Consider the following 19518-nt stretch of genomic DNA (forward strand, 5'->3'; position numbering starts at 1 on the left):
AGCACAAGATCGAGGCTTAGATTCAACTGATTTCGGTAGAATCTGCTTTTAAAAGTCGATGAAGTAAACACATACGATTCGTGGTTTTATTTGTTTGTTTTTATTACGATTCGCGCAAAGCTATTTACGCTAGAAGTCCTTAATTTCGAAATGATAGACTAAAGAGAAAGTAGCTAGCTAGTCAACAACACCTACCATCAACTTTTCGACTACTCATGTGAGACCAAATAGTAGTATTTAACAGTCAATCTTATAACGCACCCATAGTAGCAAAGAATAGAGCGATTTTCCCTTTCTCCCCTCTGTCTTTATTATTTTATTTTTTTTTTTTGGTGTAAAAGAAATGAGAACTACGGAAACTAGGTTCCAGGGCCCGGCTCGCTAACCATTGAGCAGAGCTCACACTTGTTGTACAAGTCTACTAAAAGATGGCGCTGTTTACTAAATTAGATATTATGCTATAAATTAACCCGCACAACGGGTATTAAAGTTTCCCTATATGTGAATTAAATTTAGTACAAAACAAGAAGAAAAATATAGACGTTTAAATGCATCCGAGAAACAAAATTATGAGTAAACTTAAGTTACATTAGATACAAAGAAACTTAAGTAAAATAAAATCCTCAGTACCTCTTGTGAGATCAAAAAAAAAAAGTTAAATTCAGTAAGACTGTGCGTTTAAAAAATAAAACCAAACATGCTAGTCTACTTTGTAATGTGATTTAGAATAGAACTGTCTAATAAGTGTCTACTTATTTTTTTGTTTGGAATGCTTGCAATTAAAATTGATGAAGTAGCAATACCAGAACGCTACATAAGAATAAGAATCTCATTTTTATCTTTACAAATATATATTATGCAGCAACATAATTACATATGGCTTTACCTAAAACTAAATTTTTAATTTTAAATTTATTAACTGGATTGAATAACTGTCTAAAAATCTATAAATAAGGATTAAAACTAAGAACCAGTTAATGGGATTGAAATTTTAAACTGAATAACACCTTATGTGCACATCAGCTAAACGGCCAGGTTTTAGGCTTAGCCGTCCCTATTGACCAGAGGAAAAGAAACACTCAAGCAGCAACTCCTTCTACAAAAGATTTTTCCGTTTTTTTAAATTGAATAACGGGATTCAATGTCACTTTTATAACGCAACCAGGCGAAAGAAAACTGCCTACAAAAAGTGGTGCATATCATCTATGCTCATCTTCAGAATAGCTTCTGCCATTTTTTTTCGTTGTTATTTATGTTTGCTTCGCAAATATATTCTTGGACAAGCGTTTGTTATTGCTTATTTTTACATATTCGACTTCAACTGTGTGCAAAAAGCCGTGTGAATATCGCTTAAGGAATATGAATTTAAATATCACGACGCAAAACTTACAAACTAAAAGTTGCTTCGAACTTGTTAATGCTACTCTGATTATGATAAATAATACAGTAAACGTTTCTTTTTCTTTTCTTTTTTTTTTCATAATGTCAAAATTATCTTCGAACTACATTATTTTTTCTAATGTGAAGTACTGGTTACAAGTACGAAAAACTAGGTCACCTAGATTTCAAAATACATATTCCTGTAGATGATTCATAAAAAATCTGCTAAATCCTTGCTAAAATATATATCAACATTGCGTTCCGATATCACTAGTTAACTCTTCCTATTCGGCTAATCAAAATGTTTTCTTAATTCATGTTGATTAGTTGTAAGAACAAAAGGTCGTATGGATACTGGCTTTTCTTCATTATTGCGTACCAGCTTCTTCAAAAACTAGAGTTATAAGTCTAACAACGGTTGCATAAGGTCACTAAAGCCACATAAAGATACCATCTGTCCCAACAGAACATCCTTTTAGTCCGCTTTTAGGTCGTTTTTCTTCCTTTCCCTTGAAATGTTACTGACACAGAGAGGGCGCTGCAGACACTAAGAGTAAGGAAGTCGGCAACCCTCTAGGCTATCTTGACACCTGTGTCCTGGCCTAGTAAAGCTTCTCAGATGTGAGATGGGGTCATACATTCTGTCATCGTCATTCCTCTGACCTGAACTAAAGACGGTAAAGTTAGGTTTAGAGAATGGGTTGTTGTACTAAAACCTCATTTTATCATTGGCTGCAAGTGCTATGTATATATATTAGTAAACAGGGTGTATATCCGTTATACACTTATAACAAAATGTTTCCTGTGTCGTATATTTGCAAAGTCTATTTACCGACAACAACTCATGACGATCAGTTCTTACCAAACTGTCAAACATTAAAGAGATTTATCTGTTAAAAACAGGTGTTTCTCATCAAATCTGTATAACAAAATAAACGACATTAGATTTGATGAACCTACCTCAGATTGAGTCAAACCACTGGAAAACCTAATTACAAAGAATATATTAGAAATGTTCAAGTCACATGCAAGCCACACGAATAAAATTATAGTTTATCATTTTAGATAACGTGCCACGTAATGCATGTCAGACAATTATATGAATACAATTGCTTTTATTGACGTAGTAGAACCCATAACTAAGTGCCAAAGTCGTGCTGTTACACAACAAAATAATTTTAACTCGTAGAACATATATCATTAATCTAAAAGTTCGTTAAAAAAAACTTAACTCGTTAAGAATACAAGAATTATCTAATTAACATCTTATCTCTGCCTACGTTAATGGTAGCAGGTTAGTATATTTCGATTCAAATCTAGTTAATATATTTACTGAAAGATGCTCTCGAGAGTTAAAAGATCAGTATATCTTACATATAGAGAATGAACTCAATGGGAACGTCTCATACGTTGATAACAAATGAATTCTCGAAACCCGTAATACATAGAAACAAAAAATGTATAACTATTTGAGACCTGATTGATAAGTTTGTAAAATAACTTTCTAATTTAACCGAGGCGTAGATTCAGATCCTACTAGGATTTGAAATTTCTTCTTGTAACAAAATGTTCATCAATGTTAAATGCTGCGGTGAAACAAACATGAAACTTCACTGGGTGAAAAATGAATGGCTGTAAAATATTGTTTTTATATAATAAGTTGTATCACCGTAAAATAGCATTAAGGAAAACAAATTTGTTTTGTTTTAAGAAATTGATTTTAAATTAAGTTCAAAACGATCCGTCAATTATTGTATCTGCTGAACAGTTAATCTTTGAAAAAAACTTAAGAATAAAAATGTTTCTTTTTGCGAGGGAATTTCACGAAAAAAATGGGACTTCCTCGTCGACTGTTTTAAAGAAAAATTTTGAAGAAAAAAGTAAAAATGAAAAAAAAAACATAAAGAGAGGAATATGTTTGAGTGAATATTCATTGTTGTTCTGTTTATATATATATACACACACATCTATAGTCATGGCCGTATTATGTACACGCATGATTATTTTGTACCATGTCAAATAAATTGAATTAAATATCTCCCCTTTGACACGCATCATGGAGATGACAACTGTCAAAAAGCGCTCAATTCAGTAGCGATCTTTTCATGCTCTCGGTAAATATCAGAAAATGGTGGCATTTAGCAGAAAAAAATTCCCGCGGCTACCTTGCGAACCTGAGCGCTCTATTCTGCTGGATGCATCCATTGCATCGAAACCCAAACATTTTTTACAACAATGCATCGCAGTCGGTCTCCTTTGCTAAAAAACAAACGTAATGTAATCTTCCTTATTGAAATAACACATGGAATTATAAAACAGGGTTGTAAAGACCTACTAAACAATCATATTGCATATATGCTCTGATCCAAGGAATTGTGTTGACCGCACATTTTATAATCACTCATCACTATTTTGAGAAAAATTACTGTTGAATTGTTTCAACGGGTACCGGTCTAAAATAAGTGTTATTATGTTGTCTGTTCCTTCCTTATGTTTTACGACCTAAATTCGAAAGTAAAAATTCCTTATTATCTGATGAATAAACAATATTGGTTATCTACACAGATATTCAACCGATTTCTACTCGTCATCGTTTATATAAAGTTTTAAAATAAAAAACAATAAATGTTGGCATTCTTTTTATCATATGGCGTTATCCGACATTTTATCATATACAGTTCACCAAGAAAGAACATGATTAAAACATGCTAGGTATATGCAGTATCGTATAATTATAGATCGCACCTTTGCCATTGTTAATATAATCACTTTGATACTTCAAATTGTTCAAACCTTGTTAAGACACCACTGAAAGCACCCAGACAATTATATCATGGCTAACAGCCTGCAGGTGATCTTGCCTTGGTGTGTAGATGATAATGTAGACTTTACGACCTTGGCTATTCACTCCACCCCATAACACAACACCAGCATGCTGCATACTAACGTGTCAACCATTTAGCCCTAAAAACAGATATCTACTAGTGTGGTTTCTCTCAACCCTCGTCTCACCTGTTAAAACACGAGTCTCATAATAGACATTTCTAGTCAATATGTACAGGTTTAATACAAAATGCAGTCTAACAACATAATTTTGGTATTTAGCAGTCTTATTGACATTCTGGCAGACAATTATTAGTCATATTATGAATAATTTCTTTTCTTAAAGGTAGTAAAACTGCAAGACAGATATGAACAGGAAAATATAATTTACTCGACTTTCATAAAGCATGCAAAAAAAGTTATTTAAGGAGCGTTGCAGAACATTTCAAACAACGACCCGCTTGTTGAATAATTATAAGCTTAAGGTATTAAAAAATGAAATTATATTGTTGTAGGCTACGCTTTTAATATTTTAATGTAGACCTTTTGTACTGTTTGCTGGGAGTTTTTGCATGAAACAGATAACGCGTGATAACGTGTAGTTTCCTATGTATAAAATTGACATGGCGTCTCGAATATTTGTCAGATGTGATGGAAGGCATAAATATCGAGATATATAAAAACATGAGTTAGAGAGTTAACCAGTTACCCAATCAGTCAGTGGGTGATTGGTTATTTTGTGAATTTGTTAATCAGCCAGTTTTGAGTTGTATCGTAGATACAAGAGGAAACTTAACAATTAATTGCATGTTTAGTTTATCTTGTTAGTTCGGCCTATCAACGAAGCCTATTGAACTTGTACGTAACGGGTGAAGAAATAAATGGCTTTCGTTATTGTTAAGTAGACTGGACTTCGCATTGTTTTTGTCAAATAATCAAAAAGAGCCCAACTAAAGACAGAAATCATTACAACAATATTTTTATACATTTTAACTTCATAAATAAAATATTGAACTAGAAGAAGGCGTACTGCAAATATTAACTTCAATCTTTCAGGATATCTATGCTGGTTAAAGACAATATAACTATTGTTAAAACCCAAATCCACTATTAACATTATATATTTAAAACCACAATATTTTGAATATCATCTTATATTAATGTTATCCCAGTTTAAAAGTAATATTGATTTGCAACCGATTCACGCGTATTCTTCTTTATATCTGTTGAATGCTGCTCATTTCAAACGTTCTGTGTTTGCTACCCCTTTGTGGTATCAAACCTTTTCTTCCATCAAAGTTTAAAACCACCAGAGGAAAGACATTCCAGCCCGAAAAGTTGTGAAATTTAAAAACATTTATTTATTAGTTCCCACTTCTTTGTGATACAAATTTTTCACTTTTTGATTTCACATCTGCAATTGTTGCTCTAAAGCCTCTTCCGTGACATGATGCTTCACGAATTTACAAAAGTATTTCGTACAAAGTTAACGCTATCATTGTATTAAACATTATTGCTTCATTTTAAAAGTCGTGACGTTTACTCCCTCCTCATAAGTTTTAGTGAACATTTGATGATTACGCTCTTGCTAATGTCCAAAGTAATGATTTCTGTCAATTATTTTCCTCTCTCTCTCTCTCTTTTTGACCTACAAAATAATTGTAAAATGAAATAATAAAGTGATAATGAAAATAAAATTGGATTTCATATTTGCATAGAATATTAATGTGGAAAATTGTAACTTCAACAATAAATAAGCCCCCTTACTACATTGAAATGCGGGGTTCGATTCCTTGCGATGAACATGGCGCAGATAGCTCATTGTGTAACTTTGCCCTAAAAAGACAAATGACAATAAACAGTAGAATCGCAAATGCCTCTTTTTGTACAAATATTGCCACGTTAACGGTGGCGAAAGCTATAAATAAATAAGCAAATAAATAAATAAATTCAAACACATGATTAGCAGATAAAAGTTTAGATGAACTTCTCCCCATTTCTGCGAAAAGGATGAACATCAGCACAATCATGTAAACACAGGGCTATTTGTTACATGTATATAAACACAACTTTTGTTGTCCTAACATATCTCAAAACAATGTATAATTACTTGGTGAGAGTTTCCAATGAAGAGGTGTATATAGTTCCTCCGACATCAATGTGTACAGGTGCTGTGTATCGAGAGGTAGCAGCTACACACGGGATTCCTATTTTGTGGTTAAAGTTGGAATCAGTGGAGTTCATTACTAAAGTAGAATCCATCCAAGACCTGTAGAAGAATGGAAAATTACATTAACGCTACTCTTGAATCAGTTCCTTTTCTTGATTTGTAAACAATTTGAACCTTCATATATATATCAAATTATACCTGTTTCTACTTTACGTTTGTCATGAAATGTTCTGCAGGTAAGAAAACGTTAAGACAAATTACAAAATATATCATTTCATTAGATAAATATATTTAGTTATACAGATTTTAACCCAGCTTAAAAGTTGACTACACGACATGATGAAAAAAAATCAACTGTAATTCAGTAGCGAAATAAGCGATTTACTTATTAATGATTGATATATTACTATCATAAGGGGTTCTGCTTAAAATAAATCTGGAACTTCTTAGGTTAAACATCATACATACTTATAATACATTATAGATATCATATCAATTTATTTACATCATCAGAATATAAATTATAGAATGCTTGATTTATTGATTTTATCACATCACATTGGATAAGATAACAGGAGGCGGCCCTTTTCCACCTATGAACGTTCAATAATGAATTGCTCACGAGACATCGGCGATAGTGAAACTCAAGTTACTGAAACACATTGCGTGAAATCGTTGCAAGCTAGCAATGTATTCCTCATCGACGCGTTCATTTAATACTACTTCTGCATGAATTATAACATTGTTAACAACGGTCTGCTACATAACAGAATATCTCATTGGAAATATGCAACTTAAATTTGGGAAGATATTGTTCTATTATGTACCTGTTTGTGCTTCATATGGGATATTTCTGTGCAGGCTTTTTAAATTGGTCATAACCTTACTTATCATTCTATAACTGTTCGTGACTACAAACAACAGTAAAAAAATGTTTCCTGTGGAAGCTGTTTCACCTGTAGAGTAAATTCCGTATGTTATATTTGCAGAAACGAACTTATTTATTGTCACATTATCCCCCCCCCCTGAGTATTAAACGTAAGCGAGAACTATTAATAAATCCTGAAAAGGAGGATGTGACAGGAGGGGGTCTGATTTTCTATTTGATAGCTCTGTAATCAAACAGAATTGAAGGCTATAAAAATTATGGTTTGTCTGAACAGCGACGATTTTATAGAGTAATTTACGTTTAATTTCGTTTTGTAGTTATTGGAGGGGTGGTGGATAAAATAGAGAAGAGAAGATAACTAGAGAAGAGAAGATGACTAGAGAAAATGTGTCACGCGTGTCCCACTAGGGAAAATTTATTTTTTATATTGCCTTGTAAAATTAAGAACTTAAAACTTAAATGCTATTAAAATATAGATTATTAGCTAAGATCTTATGCTATACTAATTGGCCATGTGCAGTAAAGGATATCCGTGGCGATAGGGTTAGACCTATGTAAACCCAGTTGTTCGGAGAGTGGACAAAATTTTCATTTTATACTGGCCCTTGTCTTATAGCTGGAGAGGTGAATAGCCTCACTCCCTTTCGGAAAAGAGTGTAAAGATGTGTATTTAAAAAACGAGACCAGCTTCCCTTCCACTCTTAAAACAATCCAAATTTCAATTGGGTAACACTGGTATCAATGACGTAGTTGATAAAAGCTGGTAGCACTCGAGCCTGCAATTTTTGGATGTTGCCATGACATAGATTTTAGCAGCTTATGTGCTTTCATATAACAAATGACTTTAACATATAACTGAATAATTTATTTTGAAATAAATATAAGACAATCTATGAACTTCACTTCAAAAAGTGGTCCTATAAACGTATTGGATATTACAATAAACATGTAATAACCTGAAAATCGCAGTGAAAACGAAAGTCAAAATTTATATAATTTTCTTATATTTATTATATAAGAAATATATATATTTCTACAGAACATTAATCAGAAGTTAGGTAAACGCGTTTTGTCGCTAACCTTCGCACGAAAGAACAGTACTTAAATAGCAATGTACTTATGGAAAATACATTATGGCGTTCAGCAGAAAAAATAAAAAAATCTAGGTGCTCATGTATGAAAGATGGCGCATAGTATTAAGAGTAACATTCTAAGTTTAGAGAGAAGACTAAAGTCTCTAAGGAAACCTCAAGGAATACTTGTAAACGAAATAAAATATTTCAAAAATGTTACATTTAAAGAACATCCGAATACCTCATACATTATTGCTAAAGGAAAACCTGCAGTCTCACGAGGCCAAACCTTAATGGAATTTATGATCAAACCGCGTCTGGGTTTACAGACCAAGTTTTTGTATTTAAGTGACGTGTGCAAATCTACTTGCTAGCTCTGCCCGTAAATATCACGCCTAATTTAAAAACACGGTTGTTAGTGAGTATTAGTCCATACGTGCCAACACTTTGTAACATTGATAAACTCGTTTTAATTTTTAAGTATTCCCTAATAAAGTAAAACAAAAAAAAACTCCAAACATATTTCACACTTAAAGGCATTTGGATAAATCCTCACCTTCAAGGTAAAACTACTTCACCAACTTATAGCTCTTCCGGAATCCTTTTTTTTTAAATGCTTAAATAAGCAAACAATGAATTTATTTACAATTCGTAACTCGAAGTTTAACTTCATAAGCCTTTAATTTTATTGTTAAGCCAGTGGAATCTAAGAGACTCTCTTGCATAATGGAATGTTTGTTTGTTTGTAATTAAGCACAAAGCTACACAATGGGCTATCTGTGCTATGCCAACCACGGGTATCAAAACCCGGATTCTAGCGTTGTAAGTCTGCAGACATACCGCAGTGCCACTGGGGGACTGCATAATGGAAAATACATGTGAAATCCGTTATTCCCTCAACAAGTTCAACTATCATAATTTTTTTTCATTTTACTTATACAACAATCAACTCACAGTTAAAACATTAGTGAAGATATTAAATGGCAATAAATATAAAATATAAGACCGCAAAATATTTTTTCTGCACAAATAACAACAAATTTAACTGAAGTAATTTTTCTATATGAACCGTATCTGTTAATACCATTTCAATACTACCAAAAAGGAGCACATCTTTTTCAATGAATAAACGACTGAATTGATTTTCCCTTGAAAAATAAGTAGTTGTTGTATACATTTGATTTACAACGTATTTTACAGTAATATCTACAAGTACGGAAGTAACTTTAGCCAATTTAGCAGGTAGCGTAACTTTTACGTACAGGACCGAACTTTTCAACAAATCTTAGCTGTTGCCACAACTGTTCCAAATACTCGAATGCCACAATTCTTATGTTTCTGAACAGATCTAAATATTCACATAATAACAGGAGCTTCATATCTGTTTTATATTAAGAGAAATATGCAGACAAACGTGGTAAAATGATTGCTATTTTCTCCTTGTTGAAACAAAGTTTCTCTGGTAGATATGAATCTAAACTAAGCTTGACAACTTCTAGCAATGTATTAATATATTTTCTGATTTTTTTAAAATAAATTTAACGGCGAATGGCTCTCTACAGCCACTAGACTAGAACTGGTGACTTTAAGGCTTGAATCCAAGTAGAAAACCTGGATTCAGGGAATGGCGAAGAGGTCTAAAAGGCTGCATCCGAATTGGGAGCTTACACTAATAGCAAGTCGAGTAGAATATTGATTTTAATAGCTTTAAAACTAATACACTTTTGGCGTGTATCATATCTGTTATAGAATAAAAGAATATTCATTAAAATTGCTGCTTTTATCGTTTGCCTTTTTTGCTCTTCTCAATATCAAAATCAGAATGCAAGACTTTAACATTTTTAAAGATAGAAAAACAATATTGCAGTTTGCCCAATAGACGTCATAAATAAACACAAACTATTAGTTCCATGCATAAAATATCTAGAGATATATAAACTAATGTTTAATGAAATGCAAACTTTAAATTTGTATCTTCTTAACACTTGTTGAGTAATATATGTGATTCAACTTGTCAAAACAAAAAGTAGCAACGTCTGCTTTAACATTTTACAAAAAATTCAGGATAGAACAAAGGGGTTAACCATATAAACACGTGATAAAAAAACAGTCACGTTATATAAAAGGGCAATTCTGTAAAGATATAATGTAAAAGAAGGAAAGTTTAACAAGCAAAAATTAGAAAAAAAAACCGATATATTTCTTATTTATTTATTGCAACTCGAACGCAGCAACATGAATATAAAAAGGGGTTCAAGTTATTTTACGTAAAACATTGCGCTACTTTTCTTTAAAGTCTTTAATTAATCACACTACTGCAGTGTCATACAAAGCTCTCCTGTATCAACACCGGTATTCTTTCCTCAGTTGTGCTTGTCTCTTTTATGTATTATACTAAATTAGATTCTATTTGTTCATTCCACAGCAAACAAGAAACACGTAGTTGCAGAATCATGGGTAATTTCTAGCCTTACAAAACCCACTACTTGAACGTAATGGATATCCTTATACAGAAAAGACACCTTCTCGCGCCGCCAAGAGGCACGATAGTTAGTGATCACGTGAAAACATTCACTAGTCCGCCACCGCTACAAGCTCTGCCGTCGGGATTGATAGACCTTGTTATTACCCGCAGGCGTTAGTGGTCCTTGCGAATATTTAGACCTCGGGACCCAAAAAGGGTTAATGAGGATACTACGGGGCGAGCAGGTCTCACGTGGTCTCCACCAGGAGAGAACGCGCGAAGGACAAGCTGAAGGAGATCCTACCCGGAACAGCCCCGAGCCACAGCGCCTAAGGAGTAGTGTCATCTTGTAGGAGATTCCACGAGAAACTGTAAAGGTTTCTCTGTCGCCCACACTCTGACTACAATGTCTGTCGAAACCTGTACATTTTGGTCAGTATGGTTGGAAATTATTGTATTATAAAACAGGTGATGAGTAATTAAGAAGAAATTTAGCAGCGAATGGCTATAATGAAACTTTTCTCCAAAATGATACAAATTAGTAGTGGACGCTAGTGATGTTTTTACATATTTTAGCATTATATAAAGCAACAGAATCAAACTATATATATACATATATATATATATATATATATTGTTTTACGTTTTCTGCAAATGCATCCGAGAAACATGTCAAAAACGATTAAGGGCGAACATTATTGTATAAAAACAACAAAAACAAAGTGTATGGCTATCGGACAAAAAACAAAAAGAAAAACTGAATAAGAATATGTAGAAAAACTCGTGCGTTAGACGAAGTTTTCGTAACCTCCGACAAACATAGGGCACGTCTTGCACCGTGAGTGAAGCAACAAATTGAAAAAATTGCAATTCTTTGTGTCATTTTTTTATTAAAGGTATCTACAAATATCTTGTAAAACTCGTTTGTTTTAGCTTCAGCTCTTGATAAAATATTACAGCTTATTTCTCGTTGAGAATTGAAGGCTATATACATTGTATTTGAGATTCTCTAATTATTTTCGAGGTACATAAGTAATTAAAAAGTTATTTCACCCATCATTATATATATATATACACACACACACATATTAACGTAACATTACCAACATAAATTTCTCGAACACTTCTCATAAACAACAAAACGTTTTTTATTACTTTTCGTATTCTATACCCAAATACGAATTCAGTTATTTCTTGAGAGTCCTGTACAGCAATTTTGAAATCCCAGTTATTTTTGGTATTCTAAAATTATTTTGTATTGTAACTACCCCAGTTTATATACACATCAATTAAAGAGAGTTTGAATTATAAAAACGAGTTTTTTGTAAAAGTGATTGCATTATTTCATACATCGGATAGAAAAAAAAATAATGAATGTTAATTCGCAAAAAAGGAACATTTTTAACGTTCAAGTATTAGGGCAAAAATATAATAGACGCATAATATTTACCATATTAATGTTTTCGTCGGTACAGTACAGCACATATTAAATATACTTTAGCGTTTTATCATATTTATATTTTACGAGAGTTCCGTTTTCTTGGTAATATAGTTTTCGGTAAAATGTTCTTATTTCAGTCACCACTACTTTCTCATAATATATTTATATATACTTTTATTAATGAAACATGAAACATTTTTGTTTAACAACTAAATCGCATACTTAAGTTTCATTATGTAATATGTAGGTTTTAAGGCAGAAATTTTCTATACATATGAACATCTATATCAAATATGAAAATAACGTTCATAGTACATCTGAAGCTGTCTTATGTATAGCACAACTATACAGTAGTCTTCTAAATAATTTATGACATTTTAACAGATAATAGTAAGATTTCTAAACATTTGATTGCAAACAAAGACAACTTGGGAACATTATTACAGACTAAGTGTAAGGGTTTTAAACACAGAGAATGGAAGTTAAACAAAAACAACTTGGGAGCCTTCCAGTGACACAGCGGTATGTCTGCGGACTTACAACTTTAGAAACCGGGTTTCGATACCCGTGGTGGGCAGAGAACAGATAGCCCATTGTGTAGCTTTGTGCATAACTACAAACAAATAACTTGGGAACACTATTAAGGACTAAGTGTAAGGGTTTTAAACACAGAGAATGGAAGTGAAATAAAGGATTTCGAATTCTATGAAACCCTAAAAATTCATTAAAAGCTGGGTCACAGTAATCATGACAAAGCAGAACTAAAGTACTTCTAAACAAAAGAGCTGTAACAATTAAATGAACCACGAATAACACTTTTATGTAAATTATTTCAATCTTAATAGATACTCAGTGAATGAACAACCAATCGTAGATGCACGTCGAAAACAAAAAGACATTTTATAACTGAACTACTACTATTCTTCCACTCCTGATTTGGAATATTGTGTGTAATTTCAAATGGCAGATTAATCCGTTATTAATATTTTTTACTGTTTACAGAAACTTCTGGAATTAAATATGAATAATTATAATTCAAAAGTTGAAGATGAATAAAGGAAAAATTTAAACAAAACAAATACTTATTTTATTAGGAAAACAAATCACTAGAACTTTGTAACAGCGCCGATATATTTGATATATGAATATTACTATGCTTTCTGAGAGAAATGGATCCATATCGCTCAGACTGATGAAGATATTTTTTTACGTTTTATTCAGTACAGTTAAACAAGATCCACAAATGCAAAAGTTAAATGCATGAATATTGTAGCCAGTAAGCAATCCACAGAAGTTATCTTTGAATAATTACCAATAATGAAGGATAATCTTCAGTCTTCACAATGTTTCTTGCTTTAAAGGACCCCTTTCGTTCAGAATTAAAATAGGCTTTATCAAATGAAATCATTAAACATTCGTCAAAATACTGTGCCACCTCAAAGTTTACACTTTGCTTTGATATAAAATGAATCGTCCAACTATTGCTACAACCAGTTGCAATACGTATTCTTTTACACATTCATACTTCTGATGGTGTCAGTGTCTTCAACCTTACGTCTTTAAATCATTTTACCCTAATATGTACAAATTAGTGATTACTTATGTTGAGAAACATACTTGTACTTAGGTATTTTATGGACATATATACACGTGACTGAAACCATTATTTAAAACATTCTTTAATTAAAATATATTACCTTTCAATTTAACAGAATCTCTTTGTGCGTATAACGCAAATCGCAGTATTTATGAAAAACTTTTTTAATAATGAGAAACTAATGTTTGTCTGTTACTAGAAGTTTTATACGTTTAACCTACATAACAATTCCTCACAATAGTTATTACATGATATAGGTTCTTAAACAAGCAATCCATTGTTGTTGTTTTTTTGTGTAGCTGACAAATATCATAAAATAATTTTTGTTAACACTGATATTAAAACTATGAGGAAAAAATAGTCAAAGATTGTGTCTGGTTGCCGTTTAAATGAAAGAGTTTGTTGACTTATTTACAAGGACTGATAAGGAAGAGCTATATATTTGACTGAAGTGAAGACAATATGCAATATAACTGAGCATCTACCAGCAACCCTTCGTAAACACAAGTGTAAAAATAGCTTATGAAACTTATTAGATTCACAATCACAAATAAATAAATTCCAAATTTACTGTTCACGTGAACTGAGAAATTACAAGACCTGAAATTCTATTTCTAATGACAAGATTTACATGGGGAAATTTCGGGGTCCTAGAAAATTCCTTGCTTCAGGCACATCGGTTACCACGGAAACAACGCCTAAAGTCATATACGTCATCGGCAGGAACGTAATTCCCCGTGGATTTGAGAGTGAAGCATGTCTGTGTAAGTAGTGATATCTTGATAGGTCAACATTTACCACACAATAAATTAATCCCAATATTTCTCCTGATGAAAGCCAGCGGGATTTTTTTTTCCAAAGGTTGGTTGAATAACTGAAGCCAATATTCTCGTTTTGTATATTATTATTGATTTCATATCCACACTGTTTGACTCGGACAGGCAACAGAAGCATCTATCAATAAAAAGAAAAAAAAATCGATTGATAAATGTGAGCATCTGTTCCTTCTACTGTAGGCTTTGTTTTTCAAGAGAGACCTCCTGGTGGACCACTCCTAAGTTCGGAGCAGCCTTAGGCAAGATCAGGGTGGAGGCTACATGGATCTCGCAGGAACCAACTAACATATTGAGGTTATAGCTTCAGGCTAGGCGCGAGGGTGGACGAGCCCGCATAGCAGAAGTCTACGGCCTGTACAACAGCTTTTAATTTATTACCTTTCGGTCTACGTGCTAATCAGTAAAACTTTCAGAAAACCAACATTATTAAGCATATTATTACAATTATAGGAGAGCCCAAGTTCAAGTCTCTTGTTGCGTTTAAAAAACACGTAGAAAATGTTTTCAATATAGTACGTTTAAAACCAAATTTACGAAACGTAACGTTATTCTATTTTTAATTGTCGCTGATAACGCTTAAATGAAAAATTTAAGTTTTCACTTAAAAATTTGTCTGTAAACATGGAAAAACGAAATCAACATGTAAGCGACCACGTTAAAAAAATTTTAACGCCACCAACGTATTTGTCGAATACGTCATCTATATAATAAATGAGCAGCCTTAATAAGCAGATTAGGGTAATGCATGAAATGAACTTCAAAGAAATTCAGCATTACAACCTTTATAAATTGTAAAGTTAAGATCTCATAAAAAAGGAGGGATTAAGTCATTAGACACGGGCATATATCCCCTTTAGAAAGTGGTGACGCCCTCAAATTCTTGACAGATTACGTCATAAGTTGCTGTTTGTTATTACGTTAAAGTTTAGTTCCTAACCTGGTTCGTTTTGTGTCTTTTTTTTATAATAAGAAAGGTACATCAATGAATTAGTGTAAAGTTTACTTAACACGCAAGTGAGGTTGTTGCTTTGTTTGGTTTATGTAGGCTTATTGAAAAAAAAAATGGCAGCAGCAAAAAAAAACAGAACCAGTAATTATAGAAATTACGAAAAATGCACCGTTTTTCCTCCCTTGTTTTATTAATTGTAAAATTTGTTTTCACTGCCATTTTTAGTATGGGATTTTACCAGTTCGACCATCACTGGATGCCATTATATAAACTATCAGGGATCAAATCACTTTATCACTTCGTTCAGTAAGTTTTAAACTGACCCTGAAATTAACAGTTACAATCTTGTGTGTATAGATATTTTAAGTCACTTTCATTTATGGAAATAGTTCACAGTGCAGATCTGTATTATAACGGATATCATCTGTAATCAATTATCAATTATCCTACGATCATGAAATTTGTTTATATCTTAAGTAACCTATCAAGTTTTGAAATACCCCTGCAACTTATGCTTATATTCGACCTAAACGCCAAACGTCTGTTTTAAAACAGAACTCTAGTCTCTATTCGATATTTTACTTATCTTCTAAACGACAAACGTGTTATCAGAAAATTATTCTATGATATTTCCATTTTAATAAATATTGAGATACACTTGAATTTATGATGTACACTTGAATTTATGATGTTACCATATTTGTTTCTATCACTACCCTAAATACGTATCGGTTTAGTCTTTGTTAACTACCTCCCTCCTTAACACATCCCATATCCAAACAAAAGTATGTTTAATTGTGCTTTCAAGCGACTAATACAATTGGCTGTTATCGAACTTCTCTTTACATCTAATTGAAAAGCTCCGACCAGGTCGTCTACTGCCATTCAGTCTAAACGCTACATTTTTTGTAGCACTTTTTACATTGCATGTGACATGACAATGATGCTATGTTATTCATGCCACTGAGTAGCTCTTGCACTTATGTATACTGTACAAAATTTCACTAAACACAATAGTAAACTAAAGTGTTTTAAAAGAAGAAAATTTCCAGCTTTTTATCTAAATAAGCACACTAAGAAATGAAGAAAACCCAATCAAATCACCTGCGTACTCGACACCGATCTCACTGCTGAATAACCTTTAAGTATAACAACCAAACAGATAATTTCTCTGGACTTTTTATTATTAACTGCAACTTGTGCACTTCGTAGTATGTCACTGCCAGTAATACGTAGGCTTAATACCGAAACTCGTCAACTGACTGGGTTACAGGGTTGAAACGCTAATTATATAGGGCATCAATATAACATTATTGTATGGTATATAAATCTCGGAAAGTATTAAGCTTCGTATTCATTAAACAGTGTGACGAAACGAACATTAAGACTGGTCATATTTCTAAGTAGTTTCAAGCTTAATATCTCTCAAAGAAATCTGTATGATTGAAAATGGTTTTGAAATATTTCCGGTAGATGCAACAGATAAAGTTTAGAAAGCCATAGTTAAATTGATCCAAAGTACACCTTCATAGGAGCGGTTAGTTTGGTACATTTGTTCCAAATCATTTCTACAGATATATTTGCTTTCATCATTTTTCAAGAATAAGATTTTATTCTGTCCTGAAATTTGTTTTCCATTAGGTAAAAAGTTTTTGAAGGAGAAACGGCGCAGCTATTTAAAGAGTCAAACAAAAGGAGAGGCAGTTAGCTCAAGTATTTTAAAAAGTTGAGTTACAAATTTTTTTCTTTAATTAGTATTTTACTGAAATAATTAATAAATATATTAATATTTTCTGAAAGCACAAGGGTGTTAAATTAGTGTTCATTAGATTCCTTCTTGTATCAATCGCTTAGATGATAACTCTGCGTTTAATACGTAATGGTGAAACGAGAAAATGAACTTAGTTTTAAATAAAGCATAACCATTTTATCGATTTTGGTTCATCCAAACTTAAAATTGTTCTATTTTTAAAAAATAGATAATTTCACTTAAATTTCACTTTTACGGTAACTTTAACATTTAAACCTAGGCAGTTTTACAAGTTAAAATATTATTTACATAAGCCAATATTTTTTACTTGTTATTTCACCTAATACTTCATTTAAATAGAAGTATAAAATCATCTCTCAGATCTGATTTCAAACAATACTTCAGTGTTGAATAAATAGACTGAGAGGGCGATAAATTAGGAAACGGATTTCGAAACATACTGCATAAGGTTGAAGTGTATGCCAGACACCTGGTGAGAGGCAGTCCACTCACAGCAAGATACAAAAACAGCTCACCCGCAATGATGCCAAAAACACGTCCAGTGGACCAATAACACGTGGAGCAAGTCGGCCTTACACTATAACCAGATAACAGAAGGATATGCATATGGAGAGAATCTGGAACCAAATCCAACGCTATTTTATATAAAGGACCTAACGGACGCATATGGTGATTGTGGAAATGTGTTGTGCGCAAGTACTATTGGTGGGCGTCAGTTTTACGTGACGGTACCATTAATATCACATATTATAAGGATAATACCCCCCCCCCCCGCGCTAAACTGTCAATACACTGATCGAAATGAATGGTCTACATGCCAACCAGGTTTCATTTTCATCCAGCATGCATGGGAAACTCATTAAGTAACTGCAGACACTAAAGAAATCCTAAAAATAACTCTTGCAAAGAACTGGAAGGGATACCTCGGTATCACGTGAAAATTGTTTTTAAACATGCAACACTGATGCCGGGCTGTTATCTATACTCGAAATTGAATTACCATATCATTAATTGTAAAGAGTTAATGCCACCTCTACCAAAAGTTTATTTACGGTAGGTTGAACAACCAATCATTTGCATCAGATGATCGATTGATGGGGATTGACGGACATTATTTTACAATAGTTGTTATGTGTTGTAATAAGCATAATATTATAAATTCCAATTTTCCCTTTAATTGCTTTATGCAGTAAATTTTAGATTTATTCCAATAATGAATAATGAATAATAATAATAATAATAATAATTTATAATGAATTCTAATTATGCGTCTTGTATTAATGGGTAAGTAAGTTTAAATGAAGAGCCAGCAATTCTGTAACTATCTTCGGGTTGAAGAGGAATTTAATGAGTAAATATTCATCCGTCTACTAGTGTAACAATTTATAAAATTATCAGTGACTGAGTTATTTTATATGGAACTTGCATTGTTGCACACATATTTATAAACTACCCAAATCCAAATATAACAGTTACTCCTGTGTAATTATTATAACTTATGAGTAACAGTAAAGAAAGTCAACCACGCTATATCTTTTATATTCAGTGCCTAATACCAAGGTTTATGCCGGCTAGGACACGACAAACATAGAATTTACTCTTTGTTGACCTAACGCCAAGCCGTCCCTAACTTTGAAGTGATAGACTAGAACAGGGCTTTTAAAACTGTGGCGCCCCCCCCCAAAAAAAAACCGTAAAAATACAAAATTTGTAGTAAGCCCAATTTGAGCTTCCAGTGTACACATACACATTAGTCTCTTCACTTCTACATTCGCCCTCTACCTGCATAGACTCGCCAGTGTTTTCTTCCCTTCAAAATAACAAACACACATCATATAATCTTCAACTGTGCCATGAAAAACAATCACATCCTTCCCACTGAGAAGCGTAAGTGTTAAAAATATTGATTTTTGCTACTAGGTTTTCCATAAGATTTTTTTAAAGATTAGGCTTGGGTTAGTACTCCAGAAAAAGTTTAAATAAAAAGTATTATGCGAGCCTGAAAAGTTTGAAACCACTGAACTAGGGGGAAGTTAGCAAGTCAACACTCCCATCCTACAACTTGTAGGCTGTTTTTGTTTGTTTGTTATGAATTTCGCGCAAAGCTACACGAGGATTATCTGCG

General features: G+C 32.7%; 1 protein-coding gene across 1 annotated transcript in view; it reads right to left on the reverse strand.

The window, feature by feature from the left end:
* Nucleotides 1-19518, reverse strand: part of LOC106478125 (BTB/POZ domain-containing protein kctd15-like) — a 41950-nt gene that overhangs the window by 12535 nt on the left and 9897 nt on the right. Inside the window, exon 2 of the mRNA XM_013938637.2 lies at nt 6314-6472. Within this exon, the coding sequence (XP_013794091.2) occupies nt 6314-6472 (159 nt within the window). The remainder of the gene's footprint in view (nt 1-6313; nt 6473-19518) is intronic.

This window comes from Limulus polyphemus, unplaced genomic scaffold (assembly GCF_000517525.1).
Source record: "Limulus polyphemus unplaced genomic scaffold, Limulus_polyphemus-2.1.2 Scaffold182, whole genome shotgun sequence".
NCBI lineage: Eukaryota > Metazoa > Arthropoda > Merostomata > Xiphosura > Limulidae > Limulus > Limulus polyphemus.